Source organism: Bidens hawaiensis, unplaced genomic scaffold, assembly GCF_021521415.1.
Source record: "Bidens hawaiensis isolate Kalapana, Puna unplaced genomic scaffold, B.hawaiensis_p1.1 tig00012650_1, whole genome shotgun sequence".
Classification (NCBI taxonomy): domain Eukaryota; kingdom Viridiplantae; phylum Streptophyta; class Magnoliopsida; order Asterales; family Asteraceae; genus Bidens; species Bidens hawaiensis.
In genome coordinates, this window is record NW_027492047.1 from 416525 (window position 1) to 435730 (window position 19206).

The 19206-nt window shown below is 36.2% G+C and overlaps 2 protein-coding genes, 1 long non-coding RNA gene and 1 pseudogene across 3 annotated transcripts; 1 reads left to right on the forward strand and 3 right to left on the reverse strand.

The window, feature by feature from the left end:
- Positions 1–1146: 1146 nt before the first annotated feature.
- On the reverse strand, positions 1147–2787 carry LOC143541814 (anthocyanidin 3-O-glucosyltransferase 2-like). Its single transcript, XM_077034536.1, has one exon. The coding sequence runs from the start codon at positions 2727–2729 to the stop codon at positions 1284–1286; it is 1446 nt and encodes a 481-aa protein (XP_076890651.1). The 5' UTR covers positions 2730–2787; the 3' UTR covers positions 1147–1283.
- Positions 2788–3683: 896 nt separating this feature from the next.
- On the reverse strand, positions 3684–5361 carry LOC143541815 (anthocyanidin 3-O-glucosyltransferase 2 pseudogene; annotated as a pseudogene).
- A 2542-nt stretch (positions 5362–7903) lies between these two features.
- On the reverse strand, positions 7904–11732 carry LOC143541816 (uncharacterized). Its single transcript, XM_077034537.1, has 6 exons — positions 11566–11732; positions 10242–10385; positions 10079–10146; positions 9540–9590; positions 9391–9450; positions 7904–8338 (listed from the first exon to the last, which is right to left on the reverse strand). The coding sequence occupies exons 1-6, from the start codon at positions 11696–11698 to the stop codon at positions 7985–7987; spliced, it is 810 nt and encodes a 269-aa protein (XP_076890652.1). The 5' UTR covers positions 11699–11732; the 3' UTR covers positions 7904–7984.
- Positions 11733–17271: 5539 nt separating this feature from the next.
- On the forward strand, positions 17272–17971 carry LOC143541817 (uncharacterized). The gene is made up of 3 exons (XR_013136809.1): positions 17272–17565; positions 17647–17714; positions 17873–17971. It is a non-coding gene; the product is annotated as an uncharacterized LOC143541817 (long non-coding RNA).
- The last annotated feature ends 1235 nt before the right edge of the window (positions 17972–19206 follow it).

Consider the following 19206-nt stretch of genomic DNA (forward strand, 5'->3'; position numbering starts at 1 on the left):
ACCAAAATATGATTAACTGTCTCCAAAGAGTTATCACAATGGACACAACTCCAATTTGGTAGCGTCACACCCATACATTAACGCCTCTTTAGTTGGAATCCTGTCAAGCTCCCCCCTTTACAATCAAGGTAGTTTAACTTTTAACGGAACCCAATTATTCCACGGGAACAACCATTTAGGCCGAACACTCCTTGAGGATCTTTCCAAATCCAACCTAACCACTCATGTGTTGAAAGGTTCATTACCAGTATTAGTAGTCCAAACTTATTTTCCGTTTATTATTTTCCGACCCCCATAAGAAGTTACGCCGAATTCCCTCCAACGTTTTATTACATTCTTAGGGGCTTTAAACTACGACAGGAAATAGATTGGAAAACTACCTACAACATATTTGACCAATGTAACTCTACCAACAAATGATAGTTATTTTGCCTTCCAACTCGCCTTATCATGTCTACCATAAGCTGAAGAGCTTCCATTGCAATTATATAACACAAACAAGAAGTTTGGTGCGGCAAAGTCCCGATTGGGCAACTTTGCGGCACCGTACTAGTCCTTTTTGGTTTGTTTTAGTTTCGGTTCGTAACAAATGTAACGAAAACCGACCGAATGTAAATTTTGTTTTGTTTTAGTTTCGATATTGTAACGAACATGATGGAAACTGGCCGAATTTGAGTAGACTTAACATGTTTTCTTTTAGTTCTAATATCGTAACAAACGTAACGAAAATAGACAGAATGCTGATTTTGTTTTTTTTTTGTTTTAGTTCCGGGTACCGTCACAAATGTGGCATAAACAAACCGAATTTGTGTAGACTCTTTGCTTCAAAGCCCGGGATTAACAATAATCGGCTTTTACCAAAGCCCGAGTTTTACCTGCTGACGCCACCCCATTGGTCACCTCAAATTTTATTATTTTTTTTTATTTTGGTTTTAGTTCTGGTACAGTAACACACTTAACCGGAACCAACCAAATTCGCGTCGACTGACCGCCTGAACACTTGTGTCCGACGACGCTTGGGTTTACTATTGCCCCAACGCTACAAGCCAAGTACAACACTAGTTACAAATAAAAACGGAGCTAGCGGATCACCTTACCTTATTTCCCTATAATGATTAAATTCTCTTGAGTTGTTATTAGCACCCCAACCTACTGCGTAAGTTCTAGTAAAGAAATAATTAAGTGAAAAAATAGTGTGTAATTATGCTTTTTGGCTCATCTATAGTTGAGGAAAGAAAAATATATAAGAATATAATTAAGAGTAACTAATACAAAATTCGAAGTCAAATGATGTTACTCATGATTTCCTCAACAAGGTAGCCAACAGAAGCATATGATGAACCACCAGGGGCTACAGTTGCCCGACTCAGTTTACTCATCTCTTTTACTTTTGCTCTAACCTCGTTATCCTCCATTACTCGTTTTATACCTCTCTCTATCTCCTCGGCCGTGACAATGACAGTATTGGCACTGGGATTAAACATGTCGATCTTATAATCCAATTTCAAGTCAACCGCCAATCCCAGCTCCATCACCATTTGAAACGCGTTCATCTGCTGCTCAGCATACAATGGCCATGTAGCCATTGGTACACCAAACCACAAACTCTCTAGTATCGAGTTCCACCCACAGTGGGACACGAACCCTCCCACCGCTTCATGGGCCAACAACGACACTTGTGGGGCCCACCCAATCACTTTCCCTATTCTCGTAGTGCGCTCCAAAAACCCATTTGGCAACACCCCGTCATAATTATCAACAACCCCTTTCGATGATTGGTCTAGTGAAGGAGGTCGACGTAGGGACCACACAAATCGATGACCACTTTGTTCTAAATCACGTGCTATCTCCTTCACCTGGACCTCATCAAAACTTCCCGTACTCCCAAAACACAACAATACCACCGAGGATGGCGGTTGACCATCCAACCACCTAATCACATCCATGTCGTCAGCTTTTCCTGCCACCCCGTCTAGCTTTAGTACGGGACCCACCGGATACACTACCGGGAAGTTGGTGTCAGGAAACGACTTGATCGCGTGTGTTTCCAATTCCAAGAACGTATTAACCATGATCCCTTTAGCCTTTCTCAAATTTTTAAAAGAATCCACCAAAAAATCCAACCCCACATCTAACTGGCAAACCGCTCGAACCACCTTCGTGGGAACCGAATTAACAAACCCTGGAAGAGCTACCTCGCCTTCCGAGTTAGCCAACTCAACAACAGCATCTTGGTTTTGATCCACACATAGTGTCTCAATATACAAGTTAAACCGAAGATAAGCCGAAGTAGACGTGAAGAACACGTATGTCGGAAGATCAAATTCATTAGCCACATCTATCATGCTTGTGCACACTATATCCACCACAAACCCAACAACCCGACCCGAATGAGGTTCATTTATCATGTCAGCCACAATATTTCTAACATATTTGCAATGACTATTAATAAACTCATGGAAGGAAGTAACGGGTGCTTTGGAGTCGAGTTTTGGTGGGGTTTGGTCTTGCGGGAGCTCAATAAATCGTATGCGTTCGATGGGGTTTTTAGCCAACGTTTCAATGTAGGTGGTTAGAGCCAGGACAAAGTAAGGAGGGTTTATAATAAGAACGTTTATTAAGAGGCGCTGATCACGGTTCACTAGTACTTTCGCCATCTCGACAGTGGATATTATGTGGCCTACTGCTGGTGCAGGGATAAACACAAGATTTGCAACTGCCTTAGCCATTGATTGTTAGTTTAGACACTTTAGACTTTAGAGTTTGTTTTTTTGGTTATTATGTCTTGTTACATATAAATAAGAGAGAGAGATGTTTTGTTGAGGTCATTGCATTGCTGGCTGCTCTGAATGTTATGGTCATTGGGTCCATTTTGTATTTTTGTACACTATCAAGTATTATATGTGATCCCATCTATCATATAGCTTTGTTTTTAATTATTGTGTTTTCCAAAACTATATTATAAATATTATTATATAATACAAACAAGAAGTTTGGTGTCGCAAAGTTCTGATTGGGCAACTTTGCGGCACTGTATTAGTCTTTTTTGGTTTGTTTTAGTTTCGGTCCGTAACAAATGTAAAGAAAACCGACCGAATGAAAATTTGTTTTGTTTTAGTTTCGATATTGTAACGAACATGATGGAAACTGACCAAATTCGAGTAGACTCAACATGTTTTCTTTTAGTTCTAGTATCGTAACAAACGTAACGAAAATCGACAGAATGCTGATTTTGTTTGTTTTTTTGTTTTAGTTCCGGTACCGTCACGAATGTGAGATGAACCAACTGAATTTGTGTAGACTCATTGCTTCAATGCCCGGGATCAACAACGATCGGGTTTTACCAAATCCCGAGTTTTACCAGCTGGCGCCACCCCATTGGTCCACCTCAAATTTTTTATTTTATTTTTTTTATTTTGGTTTTAGTTATGGTACAATAACACACATAACCGGAACCAGCTGAATTCGCGTTGACTGTCCGCCTGAACACTTGTGACAGACTTGGGTATAGTATTACCGTTGCGCCGGATAAAATACTAGTTATATATATTTATCTATGAAAAATGATAAGTTATGGTCAAAATTTATGGTCAAAGTTACGTTATTTTATTGTTAAGAAAACATGAGAATATTATTAATTGTAGATTAGTAACCGAGATAATATAATAATGTTCTAACTCATATCATACGATGTTACTCATGATTTCTTGAACAAGGTAACCAACTGAGGCGTATGATGAACCGCCCTCGGATATTGTCATCCTGCTTAATTTACTCATCTCTTTAACTTTTGCCCTCACCTTGTTATCCTCCATTACACGCCTTATCCCCCTCTCTATCTCCTCAGCTGTCACAATGACCACATCGCCCTCAGGATTAAACACATTGATTTTATAGTCTATATTCAAGTCAACCGCCAATCCCAAGTCCACCACCATTTCAAACGCATTCATCTGTTGCTCACAATATATCGGCAGTGTAGCCGTCGGTACACCAAACCACAAGCTTTCCAGCATCGAGTTCCACCCACAGTGGGACACGAATCCCCCTATTGCTTCATGTGCCAGCAACAACACTTGTGGGGCCCACCCAATCACTTTCCCAATTCCCGAGGTCCGCTCCAGAAACCTATCTGGCAAAACCGCTCTCGGGTCATCATAATCGTCAGGAAGCACTTCAAATGATTGGTCTTGCGGTGGAGGCCGGCGTAGGGCCCACACAAATCTTTGACCACTTTGCTCTAAACCACGTGCTATCTCCTTCACTTGTACCTCATCAAAACAACCCATACTCCCAAAACACAACAACACTACCGAGGACGGCGGTTGACCATCCAACCACCTAATCACATCCATATCATCGGCTTTTCCAGCTACACCGTCTAGATTTAGTGAGGGTCCCACCGGATACACAGGCGGGAAGTCAGTGTCAGAAAACCACTTGATCGCGTGTGTTTCCAACTCCAAGAATGTATTAACCAATATCCCTTTAGCCTTTCTCATTTTCCCAATAGTGCACACCAAAAAGTTCATCCCATCTTGTTTTTGATACAACTCCGGAAAAACCTTCATTGGAACCGGATTAACAAAACTCGGAATAACTAACTCGCCTTCCGAGTTAGCTAGCTCAAGAACAACATCTTGGCTTTGTTCCACACATAGTGTCTCAAAATACACCTTAAAGCCAAGAAAAGCAGCATTCGAAGTGAAAAACACATATGTCGGAAGATTAAACTCGTTAGCCACATCTATCATGCCTGTGGTTGATATGTCAACAACGAACCCAACTACCCGACCCAAACTAGTCTCATTTATCATGTCCGCCACGATATTTCTAACGTATTTGCAATGACTATTGATGTATGCATAAAACGACGTAAAGGGGGCTTTGGAGTCTAGTTTTGGTGGTATAACATCTTGAGGGAGTTGGACTATTTGTATTCGTTCGTTTGTGTTTTTAGCTAACAATTCGGTATATTTAGTGAGTGCCAAGACCGAGTATGGCGGGGTTATGAGAAGAACGGTTATTGAGAGGCGTTGGTCGCGTTTCACGAGTGTTTTGCTAACTCCATGGTGGACATTATATGGCCTACTGCTGGTGCTGGGATGAACACAAGCTTTGCAAGTGTGTTAGACATTGGTGGCTAGTTTTAAGGTACTTGTCTTTTGTTTATGTGATTATGTTTGACTCTCTATAAATAAGATAAGAGTTTAGATTTGTTGAGGTCATTGCTGGCATCACTCAATCATATGACCTTTGGGACCATTATTATGTCATCAAATATTATATTATGTTATAGTTTCAAAAAATGCTAAAGGTTAAAGGTGTCTATTCCTAAGTATAGTGTCAAGTATCATAGTGGAAAAAAAGTAGATTTATGAGCGGAATGAGCGAAATTAAAGTGTGTGAGTTTGCCGTTCTAAAAACTTAATAACTTTTCAAAATATCTAGTCCCTGAGTCGGTTCAACCATCACTCAATAAAAGCTAGTATGTCTACTAGTTCTGATTTAAATGATTTAACGGATGCCAACCGAACTAGCTAAAAGTTGGGTTTGTGGTCGAATTGGTCTGAATTTACAGTTTGGTTATTACAAAATTGTTTAAAAAAAATTAGGCAAAGCCTTAATAGTATGAGTGTGAAAGGTACCAGTACCGTAACAAAAAAATACCAAAACCAAAAATGAGTGAAACCATATACCTAATGGCATACGATTTTTTCGGTTTTGTACCGATCGGTACCAAAACCATAGAAGATATTGAACTAGAGTGAAACTGAATGGTAACAATATCGAAAACATGAAAAATGAGTACCGGTACCGGTGGAAATTGTGTCCGGTTAGTATATGTTCAATACGTACCGGTATTCGGTAAAACTTGTTCATCTTTACTAATAGTTTTCCATAAAAAGATTTGGTGCTGTTTGTTTTTTAAGACAAAAATTGTCTGCAATCTGATTTCATCTGATTCAATGTCTGCAACTAAAGATGTGGTCTGAAGGTCTGCAATCTGAAAATATAATACTATTTGTTTTATAAACTGGATATCGTATGCATAAGCTGAAAATTAATAACATATCATATATATTAAAGTAGATAAAAGTCATTTAACGTTTATAGACTGCCAAAATAATTGGTAGTGGTGTATGAACTATGGAAGTGGGTGGTGGTAGACGATTGTGGTAGGTGGTGAACGGTGGGTGGTGGTGATGGACGATTGTGGTGGTGGGTGGTGGACCGTTATGGTGGCCGACAATGGGTGGTGGTGGTGATGAACGGTGGTGGTGGTGGGTGGTGGATGGTTGTTGCGGGTGGTGGTGGTGGTGGCGGTGGCGGGGTGGTGGTGGTGGATAGTGGTGGCGACAGACGGTGGGTGGTGGTGGTGGTAGTGGACGGTGGTTGTGGCCGACGGGGGTGGTGGTGGTGATGGACGGTGGTGGTGGTGGGTGGTTGACGATGGTGGTGGACGGTGGTGGTGGTGGTGGCGGCGGACAGTGGTGGCGGCGGCCGGTGGTGGTGGCGGCGGACGGTGGATGGTGGGTGGTGGTGGTATTGGACATTGGGAGTTGGTACTTGGTATGATGTTAAGATGTGTGAAGATGGTGAAAAAAAACTTATTTTTTAAGACCACAAAAACAATTTTCAGATTTTTTTTATTTTTAAAAACAAACAGTATTCAAGAACTTATATCTGCGCGCCCGCAGATACAGACTCCTTACAGACCTTATAAGCAAAAACAAACACAACTTTACTAATTTAAATATATACTATTTAGTCAAGTTAAGTTATTGTATTAACTATGTTAGGATCATAAATTATACCAATAGAATATCAGGAAAGAATATTACTACTTTTTGACAGATGCATACAAAACATCATTAAATTAAACTCCAAAATAACACTTAAACTTGGTCAACAAGAAATGGACCACTTTAAGTGAAATGGTCATCAATTCCTCATATATCATATATTTAATTAATTGATGAGTAAATTAATGTAATGCACCAGTCAATGTAGTGTTTGAATATACAATGTAATAAATTATTCATAAACCATGTTATTTATAACTATCATTTTTACCCGAAATCTGACCAGAATCGAAAGTCATCTGACCGAATTAGAAATACTCGAAAAACCTGAACCCGACTAACCCGAGCCTTAATGGGTCGGTTATCAGGTCACCATTTTCTAGCAAAAAAATCGACCCAGAAAGAAAAAACCTAACATTTATTGCCTTTTAATTCATGTGTTTTGGTTTGGAGTAGGGATGAGCGTTTTCGATACTGAATCGGTACCAAGTTTTTAGCTTTCAGTATCGGCGCGCCCAAATTTTGCACGAAATACTGGTACCGAACCAAACATTTCGGTACCGGTATCAAATATTTCAGTTTTTTAATATCGAGATTTTCGAGATCGGTACCGGTACCATCCTGAGATCCGTAGTTTGGAGTGAGATCCGTTGTTTGGAGGCTATGATATTGGGAATATAAAGTTTTGGGATTATGGTTTGACTTTTGAACATTATCAATCTATCATAACATTGACTTTTGAACATTATCAATCTGTCATAACATTGACTTTTGAACATTATCAATCTATCATATTTCATATAATCATATAATCATATAATGTTAAAATTTTGATGATAATTTTGTTAAAAACATTTTTTATCATTTTTCATCTAAACCCGAAAACCGAACAACCCAAAGCAAAGTATCCTGAACCCGACCAACCTGAACTATAAATGGGTCAGTTCTCGGATCACTTTTTCCCACCTGAAATTGGTAAAAAGAATCCGAAGAATACTCCTAATGTTATTAAACCACACCTAGCGGTTTAAAAAATGATCCGACCACTAAACCACCCGGTTCGGGTTTCAAAACATTGTTCTAACTCTAATTATTAACACATAGAATTATCACCAAATTTTATAAAAACAGCCAAAAAAAATGCATCCAAATTCCTTACACAAAACACATGCTACACATTAACCATTCTTAACACGCCAACGCGGTTCATACTTAGCGTTTACGCTTTGACCGCCTTCCATTGAACAACTTGTGTTACTCCGTGTCCTTGATCCTTGACCTTGGAATCCCGTTGCAGGCGGGACATAATTCTTCTTTGAAAACTGTGTTGCAGCAGCCCGAGCACCGGCTATGGCTGCTGCAAGGTTTGGTGACGAGTCCTCGTCCGGTTTGGATTTGTTAGGGCCGTCTTTAAGGCCGTGGGTCAGTGACCCTGGCTTTAAAGATAACGGGTTTCGTGGGTCCGGTAGTGGAAACTTAACTGGCATTGGTGGCTCAACTGGAGATAGACCTCTAAGTGCTCCTTCAAGAATCTATATATCAATAACAAAATAAATTAATTAATAATAATCGTAAATTACGGTTTCATTCTCGTTTCTAGGGGTGTGCGTGTAACCGAAAAGATTGGTATGAAACCGTAAAAACCAAACCAAAATAACCGAAGCGAAAAAAAAACCGACAGCCTGCTTCCTTGTTTTTGAAAAAACTGAATTTTCTGTTCGGTTTCGGTTTTGCGTGTAACTAAAACTGAAAAGACCGAACCGAACTTTTAGATTTTTATTTTTTTATACTAAGTTTTAAGTAGTTTATAATAGTTTATTCTACAATTTAACATAAATATTTAAGCCCAAGTATATAAATATAATAATCAACTAATTATAAACCAACAAAAATATCTAGGCTCAAATTCATTATTTTAGCCAACTTTTTTTTCAACTCAGGTTTCAAGCACAAATGATAAAACCGAAAACCCCAAAACCGAACAGTTTTCAAAAACTCAAAAAACCGACATTTCAGTTTTTGGTTCAGTTTTAGTCCAAAACCAAACAGAACCGACCCATGCACACTGTTGGATCAGGCCCCTCACTCTAAAAACACACACACAACACCCGTATACTGTATATATATATATGTAAATATGCAGTGAATTATGAACAAGGAAGTTTGAGAATGCTTTCTATTATATTATCAAAAGAAGGTACACTACTTCAATAAAACAAATGGCTATAATATATAGCCTACATATGACACAACGTGAGGAATAAGAAAATAACAATAAACTAAACTTAATCCTAAAAATCTAGCAGACTATTTCCTTTACCCAACGTGCACTTCTTATTTTCAAATAGCTCCATATAACTCGGTCAACATGGACCAATTCTTCCTCAAAGCTAACTGACTTGACTAACCCATGACCCAACCGTCAAGACTCGTTTCAAATGAGAATGAAACCACAATAAATAACATAAACGCCAAATTATAACTTTTGGACTAAAAAGGGGGATTTTTTTTGTCAAACTATATGAACGAAAACGTAAAAACAACTAACAAAACCAGATTATTCAGGCTAGAATTTTATTGTTACCCTTTTTTCCAAGTTATAGACTCCTTGATATCCACGCATTTCAAATGGTACAAGCAATTTCTGCACATACATATGTTAAACAAGTTGCATATTAGTTACTAAAAAATGACGATAACGAATATCGTTTATTAAACGAGCAAGAAGTGAACCTGTGGTTGCTCACATAGCCAACAGAAAGCGGTTTGTCCCTCCAGTCTCACCTGCAAGTATAACACATATATAATATTAAATCGCTGTTCATGTAATTAAACTAAAAAGTATTGTATAATGTAGCCAATTTCGGTTTTATGTAGGGGTGCAAACAAGCCGACAAAAAGCTTAAAACGATCCGAGCTTTTTCGAGTTCGGGCTCTCTAAAAAGCCCGTTAAGTTATCGAGCCCGAACTCTAGCCTTGTGTATTTTTAATTTTTACATGTTTTGGACTTCTATGTATTAATTTCACACTACAAAGCCTAGCTCGAGACGAGCTTTGGCTCGTTTTAGGTACTACACGAGCTCAAGCGGAGCTTAGACACGTCTAAGGTTTTTCTCAAAATAGAGAAAAATAATTATAAATGCTTATAAATTAATTAATAAAACGAGTCGAGCCTGAGCTTGTTACAAGCCGAGCTCAAACTTTATAAAAAGAGCTCGATCCAATTATATCATATAAATATAAAAAGTCAACTACAGAGTACAGATGCATACCCCTTGAGGAACATCCTCCCATGATGTAAGCTCTTCGCATTTAACGCATCCAACCACTTCGACACAACCTATGTAAACAATACAATTTGCATGTTTTTAGTAAAATTACAAAAACAAAAAATAATAAGTTAAATGGACAAAAAAAATATATTCAAACTATCACCTAGCAGCCTTGAAACCGGATAATGTTCTGGGAACTTGAGATCGGTAACTCCATCTAACGCGTATATTTGTCTGTAAAAATCCTCCATCGCTTTAATTGTCTCAGGATCCGGGATCTTACCAGCAGCATGAATCCAAAGCCGACCTTCAAAACGTTTACACAAACAAAAAATAAGAACATTTAATAGTAAGTTAGTAACAGAGTAACAGTTAGTTATGACAAAGTTTTTAGGTACATTTTGCATCACCTATGAAGAATTATATTAACAACAAAAATTTATGTGATTTTAAGAATGCAATATATACACTTCAAAATCAACAAGTTTAGTACTGAAATCTCGAAAACGCATCTTTATCGACCAGATTAAGTAATGAACTCATTGGGTGTGCATGAAACCGAAAAACCAAACAAAAACAAAAAACCGACGGTTTGGTTGTATGTTTTAGCAAAAACCGCAAAAACTGAACTGAACCAAATTTATAAATTTTCATCTTTTATTTTAAGTAATTTATAACAATTTAATAAATATGTAACTCAAATATTTTAGCCCATATGACTATATGAGTAATAATTAATTAATTATTAATTAACAAAATGATTCAGGCCCAAATTCATTATTTTGGGTCAAACTCTTTTTCGACCCAAAATTTTCAAACTCATGGCAAAAAATCGAAAAAAGCCCAAACCAAAACTGAACGGTTTTCAAATATTCAAAAACCGAAGTTTCAATTTTTTATTCGGTTTTAACCCAAAACCAGCCCATACCGAAAAAAACCAAAACCGAAAGATTTTCAAACATTTAGAAACCAAAGTTTCGGTATTAGCCTAAACCAGCCCAAACAGAAAGGTTTTCAAAAATTAAAAAACCAAAATTTCGGTTTTTGGTTCAATTTTAGCCCAAACTGACCCAAACCGAACCGAACCCAAACCAGGCGATTTTCAAATATTCAAAAACCGAAGCTTTTGTTTTCGATCAATTTTAACCCAAAACCGACCCAAACCGAACCAAACCCAAACCGAAAACCATAAAAACCAAACCCAACCCAACTGTTTTCAAAATTTAAAAAACTGGAGGTTCTGTTTTTGGTTCCGTTTTAGCCCAAAACCGAACCAAAAAAGCCAAAACCAAACGGAAACCGAAAAAGTTACCCTTTTTGGACCGAACCGTACACACCCCTGATTTTCACACAACTTCCATAACAACATTATTACAAAATAACAGCTTCAACAATAATAATAATAATAATAATAATAATAATAATAGTATCAATCAATCAATTTATTGTTAACAAAGTTTAATAAAGTTATAAAATTTCAACAGTACCTGTAACTGGTGAAGGCCAAGATCGACCTTCAATACGTTTGATTCCATATACAAGCAAAGAAGCCCATGGCTGATGCATTGTCAGACATGGGTTCCTGAATGTCACGTCACCTCTGCTTCCCATTGATTTCATTCTATTTTTATTTTGGATTTATTTTAGGGTTTATATGTATTTTGCCCCAATTAATTATTAGTATTTATTACCTTTTTAAAGTTTACATATCCACTTTTTAAAATACAAATTAACGTATTAACTGTGAAAATTAAGTGTGATTATATTTTACTATAAATACAGCGTACTATAATTACACTACGTTGTAATTTAATAATTACATTACTTGATTCTTACAGTTATCACGCTAATTTAATTTGTATGTTAACATTATCATCATCGTACTCAGTAAATCTCACCAATAGCAAATCTATGGTAATATATGAGGAGGGTAATATATAGACAGTCTTACCTCTACCCCCTACAAATAGAGAGGCTGCTTCCGGTGAGACCCTTGGCTCGATAGTAGTTTTGCATCAAGCCTTGGACATAAGGCACATAATACTCAACCATCCAGACACCGGCTGATTGGTGCATGTACGTTTGTCTTTCGACCATCAACGCCACCACATGATGCATGATTAACCTTTCGCCACTTTAACGTTATTTTCACGAAGATAATAAAATAACGTCAAAATTATTGCAATTTCACTTTTGCCCACCTAATGGCCCACACATAAATACATTATATGCGCGCACCACAACTAGGACGTAATTTGTATGTTAACATCCCTCTATATTAATATTTTTTTTATTGGTTTCTTTATTTATATGTCACATTTTAGTTTTTTTTTAATTAAATTTTGGGCGTAAAATATTTGTATTGTTGTATTTGGTGTAGTTGGTGGGAAGTATGGGTTCTTCAATTGAGGGATCCAATCCATGTTGAATTCTCACGATTCCCACATGCAACATTTTGTGGAAGGCATGGGTGGCTCACTAAAGGCAGACCATGATCTTTGTTATCTTCGGTTCGGCCCTGATAGCGTCTGTGTTTTACCACCTGTGGGCCTTAGGACGGGTGGGTTTTTCCCGAAACTAGAGTTAATTTGAAGGCGCTTAAGGGCTTCGTACGATTGGGATGGGCCAGATGACGGTGGCTTTTTAACATTAAGTCATCATATACGAATTGCCTATGCAATTCTTTGATTGTTGGTCGTTTAGAAAAAAATATTTGTATTGTTGTCGTTTAAGTGATTTTTCAGTTCGTTTCAGCGCAAACGAGCTGTTAGGTGATGAAACGAACTGAAAAATCGCTTAAACGAGCTGTTAAGTGCTGAACCGAACTTAAAAGTCGCTTAAACGAGCTGTTAAGTGCTGAAACGAACTGAAAAATCGCTTAAACGAGCTGTTAGGTGATGAAACGAACTGAAAAATCGCTTAAACGAGCTGTTAGGTGCTGAAACGAACTTAAAAATCGCTTAAACGAGCTGTTAGGTGCTGAAACGAACTGAAAAATCGCTTAAACGAGCTGTTAGGTGCTGAAACGAACTGAAAAATCGCTTAAACGAGCTTTTGCTGTTAAAACGAGTTGTAACGTGTTGAAAACGCGCTGATTCGTTGGTTAAAAAAAACTGACCCGAAACCCGTTTTAACCCGTTCCGACCTTGACTCGTTCTAACCCGAAGCTCAATTTTCCTAACTTTTTTTTTGCAAATCTTTGGAATTTTAAAATTATTTCGCATTTTTACTAATTTTCGCAACCTTTAAAAGTTATTATGCAAAGTAAAAACATTGAAAAATTAAAAAAAAAACCTGGATTACCTGCTATCCAGGTAAAATATCTAGAATTGGAACAAAAATGAAAGTAAAATGACCTGATTGAAACAAAAGTTTTTATCAGTGACCTGATTGGAACAACTTTCAAAGTTAGTTACTATTCTATGAAGTAATCCTTATTTATTTTATAACATGATTTTAATAGAAAGATGAGCAAATAAAAAAATCTTAACATAACATATTTTTCACTTAAAACATACTTTTATTTATTGGTTGTGAGTGTATTTTCCATACATATTTTTCTTATTCTTGTAAATACATGTATAATAAGTTTAAGGATGGGCGGGGCACTCAACTTGTCACTTTGTGAGCTAAGCGAGTAGCTGTAGCATACCGCCCGGTCTCTCTTTAATAAGGGAACCAATTACGGTTATTGAGTGCTAGAACTTGGAAAAAAGAAATGGACTGTTTCCAACGAGTATAAAGCCGTTGTGTTTTAAATTTTTTTTAATTGTTTCTAAGTTGTGGTATAAATACGCACCATGTATTTTTAAAATATACACAACAAACTATATCCTACTTTCTTCCTCTCTTTAAAAAAGAAAATACACACACCCAACCATGAATCCAAACAACCTATGAACCAAAGCAATAATGTCAACCGAGTAGGCTTACGCAATGGTTCACACATTTATTCCAAAAGAACAAAACCGGTACAAGTATCAAGGCTATCTGAAGTATTGCTAATATTCGTTTTTATGGTTTTCAGTCAATGTAAAACATATGATATATTTTTAAACATTTGGCCAAGTAGTATTTAAGTGTCTTTAGGTATGTTGTAAGGTGTACCCTTTCATAAATGTCATGTCGAAGGTTCAAATTCCGTTGTTGATAGATGGGCCCTTGTTTTTAAAATGTGGTATAGCATTTATGTATAGGTTTAAATGGGCTCATATTGTATCGGGCCTCTTTTGACATAGTTGTTAAAATAAAGCCCAAATATAATGTTTTTTATTTTATAACCATTTGGACCAAGAGGCCTTTATCTTTAGTCAGGCCCTCATCTACTCATATAACACTCACCAATTCTCGGTCCACTGGATCGCCCATGTGGCCCTTGGTCAACACTCTCATGTAACTAGCTCGAGTCGATCTAGAGTGTGCTCGAGCTCGAACTTAAATGAGTTGGCTCGTTTTCTTTATTGAGCTGAAAAATCAAGCTCAAGCTCGTTGAGCCGGACTCCTTTAGTTTCTTTAATTTTTTTATTTACTTTTTTATATTTTATATTTTATATTTTACCAATTTTGATATATAAAAGACAAAAAAATTAATTTTAACGTACATATTATATAAAATTTATAAATTAGAGAATTTATAACTTTATATGTTTTATTTTAGTTATTCCTTTATAAGGTTTTATACATCGAGTGACATAATATATGTATAATTTTATTTAGTTATATCTTGGTATCCTATTATTATATATTAAAATTTATAGTTTAATCTAAATGAGCCAACGAGCCGAGCTAACGAGTCGAGCCACGAATGAGCCACGAGCCGAGCTGACCCTGGCTCGAGCTCAGCTCGTTTAGAAATCAAGTTGAGCCGAGCTCATTTAGAATCGAGCTTTTTCGAGCCGAGCTTTTTTCTAGCTATTTTCGAGCGAGCCGCGGGCTTTTTTAACAGCCCTACTCATGTTTCAATTTATATCTGACTTGATTTATCATTTATGTGAATTTGATTTGTGCATGTTTGCAATTTGACAAGTGGTGTAATTGTTTACTTTTGCAATTTTATTTGTTTATGCAGGTGTGCAAATTTATAGTTTCCTTTACACGGGGGTGCTATTTTGTTTAATGTTGGGAGGTAATTTTTTGAGTTATGAAAATTGGGTTAAATAATTAAATCAATTAGAGATATGCTAAATGATAGATTCGTTTATTGTCGGAAATTAGGGGTGAGTGTTGGACATAATTTCTGAGTTATGGAAATCAGGTTAAATAATTAAGTCAGTTGGAGATCAATTAAATGAATTCTATTTAATCTATGATAACTATTTAGATTAATAGATAAACATTTGGGTTTTATTTATTATGTAATTAGGAGTTTCGAGTTCATCTCTTATGTCGAGTCATTGTCTATATAACCTAGTTAAAGTGGTGGCTTGTGATTATGGTTAGATGAGTATGTAATCGATTTTAGATATATACTTTCCAGGTTATAAATTAAGAGTTGCTCAATCCAAATTCATCGTTTACAGTTTGATGAATATTATCAGTTCATCCTTGATATAGCGCGCCTTATTTATCACACACGACCACAATTTCCTCAACTTTAACCAAAGATATGGTCATAAAAATGTAAAACCCTTAAGCCAAATAACTTCTGTCATTGCTTCAAATTATGGACAAAGCAACAATACGTTGATGGTTATGATGATGCTTTCCAACTTACACCGTTCAAAAAATGTTTTCCAACTTACAAGGTCCGTATTGTGTCATAGTTTGGATTATCATCAGTTTAAGTGTTTTTCTATTCATGGTCTAATAAAAATTGGGGTTAATAAGAAGATTATCCGTTTCTTTGAGTTCGTGTCTTATGATATATCTTGATCATACGTGTTTAGTTAGATTATTTACTGATGATCCTGAGGGACGGATTTACTAAGAAGTAGCAAGAAGATTATCCGTTTCTTTGAGTTCACTCTTTTTTTATTACCAGCCAAGAACCATATTAGGTGGCTAAAAACTTAAATACATGTCTATATTATACATCCCATATTATGTGCGATTTCAAAATCTTGATTTTTTATCTTAATGTCACAGGCTAGGGTGTTGTTTAAAGGAACCCTGCAACGAAATAGCCTGACCTGTTTGAAGCAAGAAAGTTGAAACTTGAAGCTAATGATCTGTTTTGGTGGAAGATAGGTTCATTTGGTGGAATCTATGCATTATATATATGTTATGTGCTGTAAGAAAAATCATATGTATGTTTTATGGATATGCGCTATATGTTGATCAAGTTTAATTATGCATAGTCAAGTCAACCAGGGATGTCTTAAAGTTGATGGAAAGTGACCAGGTGAACCGTGCTGTGAGTTTGAAAACTCTCAACAAACAAAGTAGTTGATCCCACAAGTTCACAAATTTTATCTTGTTTGCAGCTTCATGCGTACTTGAGGACATACGAGCTACATCAAATGGTGCAAGTTTCCAGCTTATTAGCAAAATCGTGAGCTATTATGCGTGTGAAACAGATATTATGAGAGCTTAAAAAAGGTTTGCTTTTGTTGGTTTATTTAAATAAACGAAAGGAAATGGACAAAATGTTTTTGTTCAGTTAATTAGACGAACGAACATGAACACACGTTTTGTTCGTTCGTGAGCGTCTGTTTATGTTTGATTGTTTATTCATGTTCGTTTATGCTTCCTCGTTTAAATTTGTGAAAAATAATTGTCTGCAGTTAAAGAATCCGTGTTTTATGAACATTACAAGAAGGTTTGTGCGGCTGCAGTTAAGGAACTTTCACACAGAATAACGGTAATTAATCAAAATTATAATCAATATCACATTTTATACTTAATAAACCTCATATGTTAATCAGGTTTAAAAAAAGACAACTTCCAGCTCTCATTTCTAGCACTATGCTGACTTCGAATTTAGAGGCAATTCTGTCATTTTAATTTTGTTATCAGAACAGCCACTGGAAAGATTTCATATAATTGCGGATGCTGGCAGTGGAGCTCGTGGCTTTTTTGCTGTGAGGTAATTTTTTAATCTTTAATTATTAAAACAGGCTTTATTATTAATTGGGGAACTTACTCTTTTTTTATTGTTTATTTTTATATATTTGCAAGGAAAGGTGCTGGAACCTTTAAGCGCAGTTAAATACGGCAGTCAATTTTAGAACCAGATGGTCATAGTTACCGTCTGACTCAAAATTAGTTAGGTAATTTTTTAGTTATTTGTAAAGTAATTTTTTAGTTATATTAAATGATTTTTCCAAGTGTTACAAATCTTGTTTTACGTGTATGAGCTTCTTCGAGCTTTGAAGTATATACATACAAGTCTCTCAAACATAGAAATCAAATCTGATGACGAGATCGACGTCTAAGATGATCATCTGGTCAACATTGAACAAGAAGTCACTGTTTTGAAGGCTGCATGTTCAGAAATTACTAAAGACATACTTCTTTTAGATGATATTACTGCAAAATAAACATTACATGTGCATTATTTTAATTAATTTTTATTTATTTGTTTAAACTATACAATGCTAACGAGTTTTTGGCTGGTATTAATCAAACAGAACAACAAGCATCTTTAGGCTCTATTGATGATTTAATCCGTCACTTTGTCAAATACGAATATTGGCAGGTACGCATTATTTGACTTGTTAACTTATAACGGGTCAATCCAAGTAAATGTTAACATATATGTTGGACACACCTCTCAAGTCTATAACTGCATATTTGGGAAAGTGGTGCGTCGGATGCCATGAGCTCTAAAATTTCTTTTGTTTATTTTTTTCCCAGGTCGAGGGAATTATAGATGAACAAACGATGCTGATAATGATGGAATTCAAGATGAATAGTCAAGTTTTGGGCCACATTTATTTTCGGGTGATATTTTGTATCGACAAACAGTATTTTAGTAAACTTTGACGTATTTGTTAACATATTGGACTTATGATGTCTATAATAAGAAATGGATTGTTTTGATATATATATATATTTTAATTTGGTATTATCAGAATATAATTGTCGTGAAAATTAATAATAAGCATTTTTTTTAAAACACCTAAAACAATGACACGCATCAATGCACGTCGTAGATATACGTCATAAATGTGTGTCGTAATCGCGTGTCATAAAATATGACACCCCAAATGTGTCGTAATCATTTTATGACAGGGGCTTCAATGACACAAATTTTTGTGTGTCATATACACCCTTTAATAACACGCAATGCGTGTAACACCCCGACCAAAGGCGGATTATACATCGGGGCGCCACATATTGTTTCATTACTCGTGACACTATTGGGTGTCAATATTTAATAAATACATTCATTCGCGCACGCGCAAGGTAGACAGAAGATAACATAAAGCAACATAAATCAATATATTATAAATCATAATATTCGAACAGCAATAACTTGTCTTGATACATTTTAATCTAGGTCCAAAATAAAGAAAACTTCCTAGGTTATCTCGAGCTCCAAAACAGCTACTGCAAACCTGAACATGTGTTAAAATAAAACGTCAAACACTTGCGTGTTGGTGAGAAATCAAGTTTAATAGTTAATACATAGATAACAATAAATCTGCGCGCAACATGTGTATGTCTGGTTTTCAACAGGGGTGTAATCTGATCGGGACCAACTCTAAGGTTCATAGACTGCCAGTGCTCACAATTGAGCTCACAAACAAGACAAACTGTGCATGTGTAAACAAAAGAGAAAATCATAAACGATAGTTCTCCCGTGTTCATCTAATGGTACCATGAGAACTGCGGAATAGACCGACAAGACGGTTAATGATCCACACATACAAATAAACAGCCAAGTCTACGTCCTCAACACATGGGATACTGCGCGACTAAAGTTCATAAACAGTTTAAGACTCTAAGTTTGTATGAACACATGAACATCCCAAAACATTAAAAATAAAAGGGATTAGGTACGAGATCACTCACTTGATAATCGGTGTGAAGATAGGTAAAGCAAGAACCAAACAAGCAAAGTTAACCTATAATTAAAGATTATTGTTTTAACGATTTGTTTTAATGTCTTGATTATAAGTTAGCATAATTAATAAGTAAATTATTATATAATATATATTACCGGAAAAGCAGGGTAGAACAGGGAG

Coding starts and splice junctions, on each gene's coding strand:
- LOC143541814 (XM_077034536.1), bottom strand. CDS start 2,729: ATGGCTAAGGCAGTTGCAAATCTTGTGTTTATCCCTGCACCAGCAGTA.
- LOC143541816 (XM_077034537.1), bottom strand. CDS start 11,698: ATGAAATCAATGGGAAGCAGAGGTGACGTGACATTCAGGAACCCATGT. Junction 10,386..11,565: donor TTGGCCTTCACCAGTTACAG/GTACTGTTGAAA, acceptor AACGTTTTGAAG/GTCGGCTTTGGATTCATGCT. Junction 9,591..10,078: donor GGGAGGATGTTCCTCAAGGG/GTATGCATCTGT, acceptor TTATACTTGCAG/GTGAGACTGGAGGGACAAAC.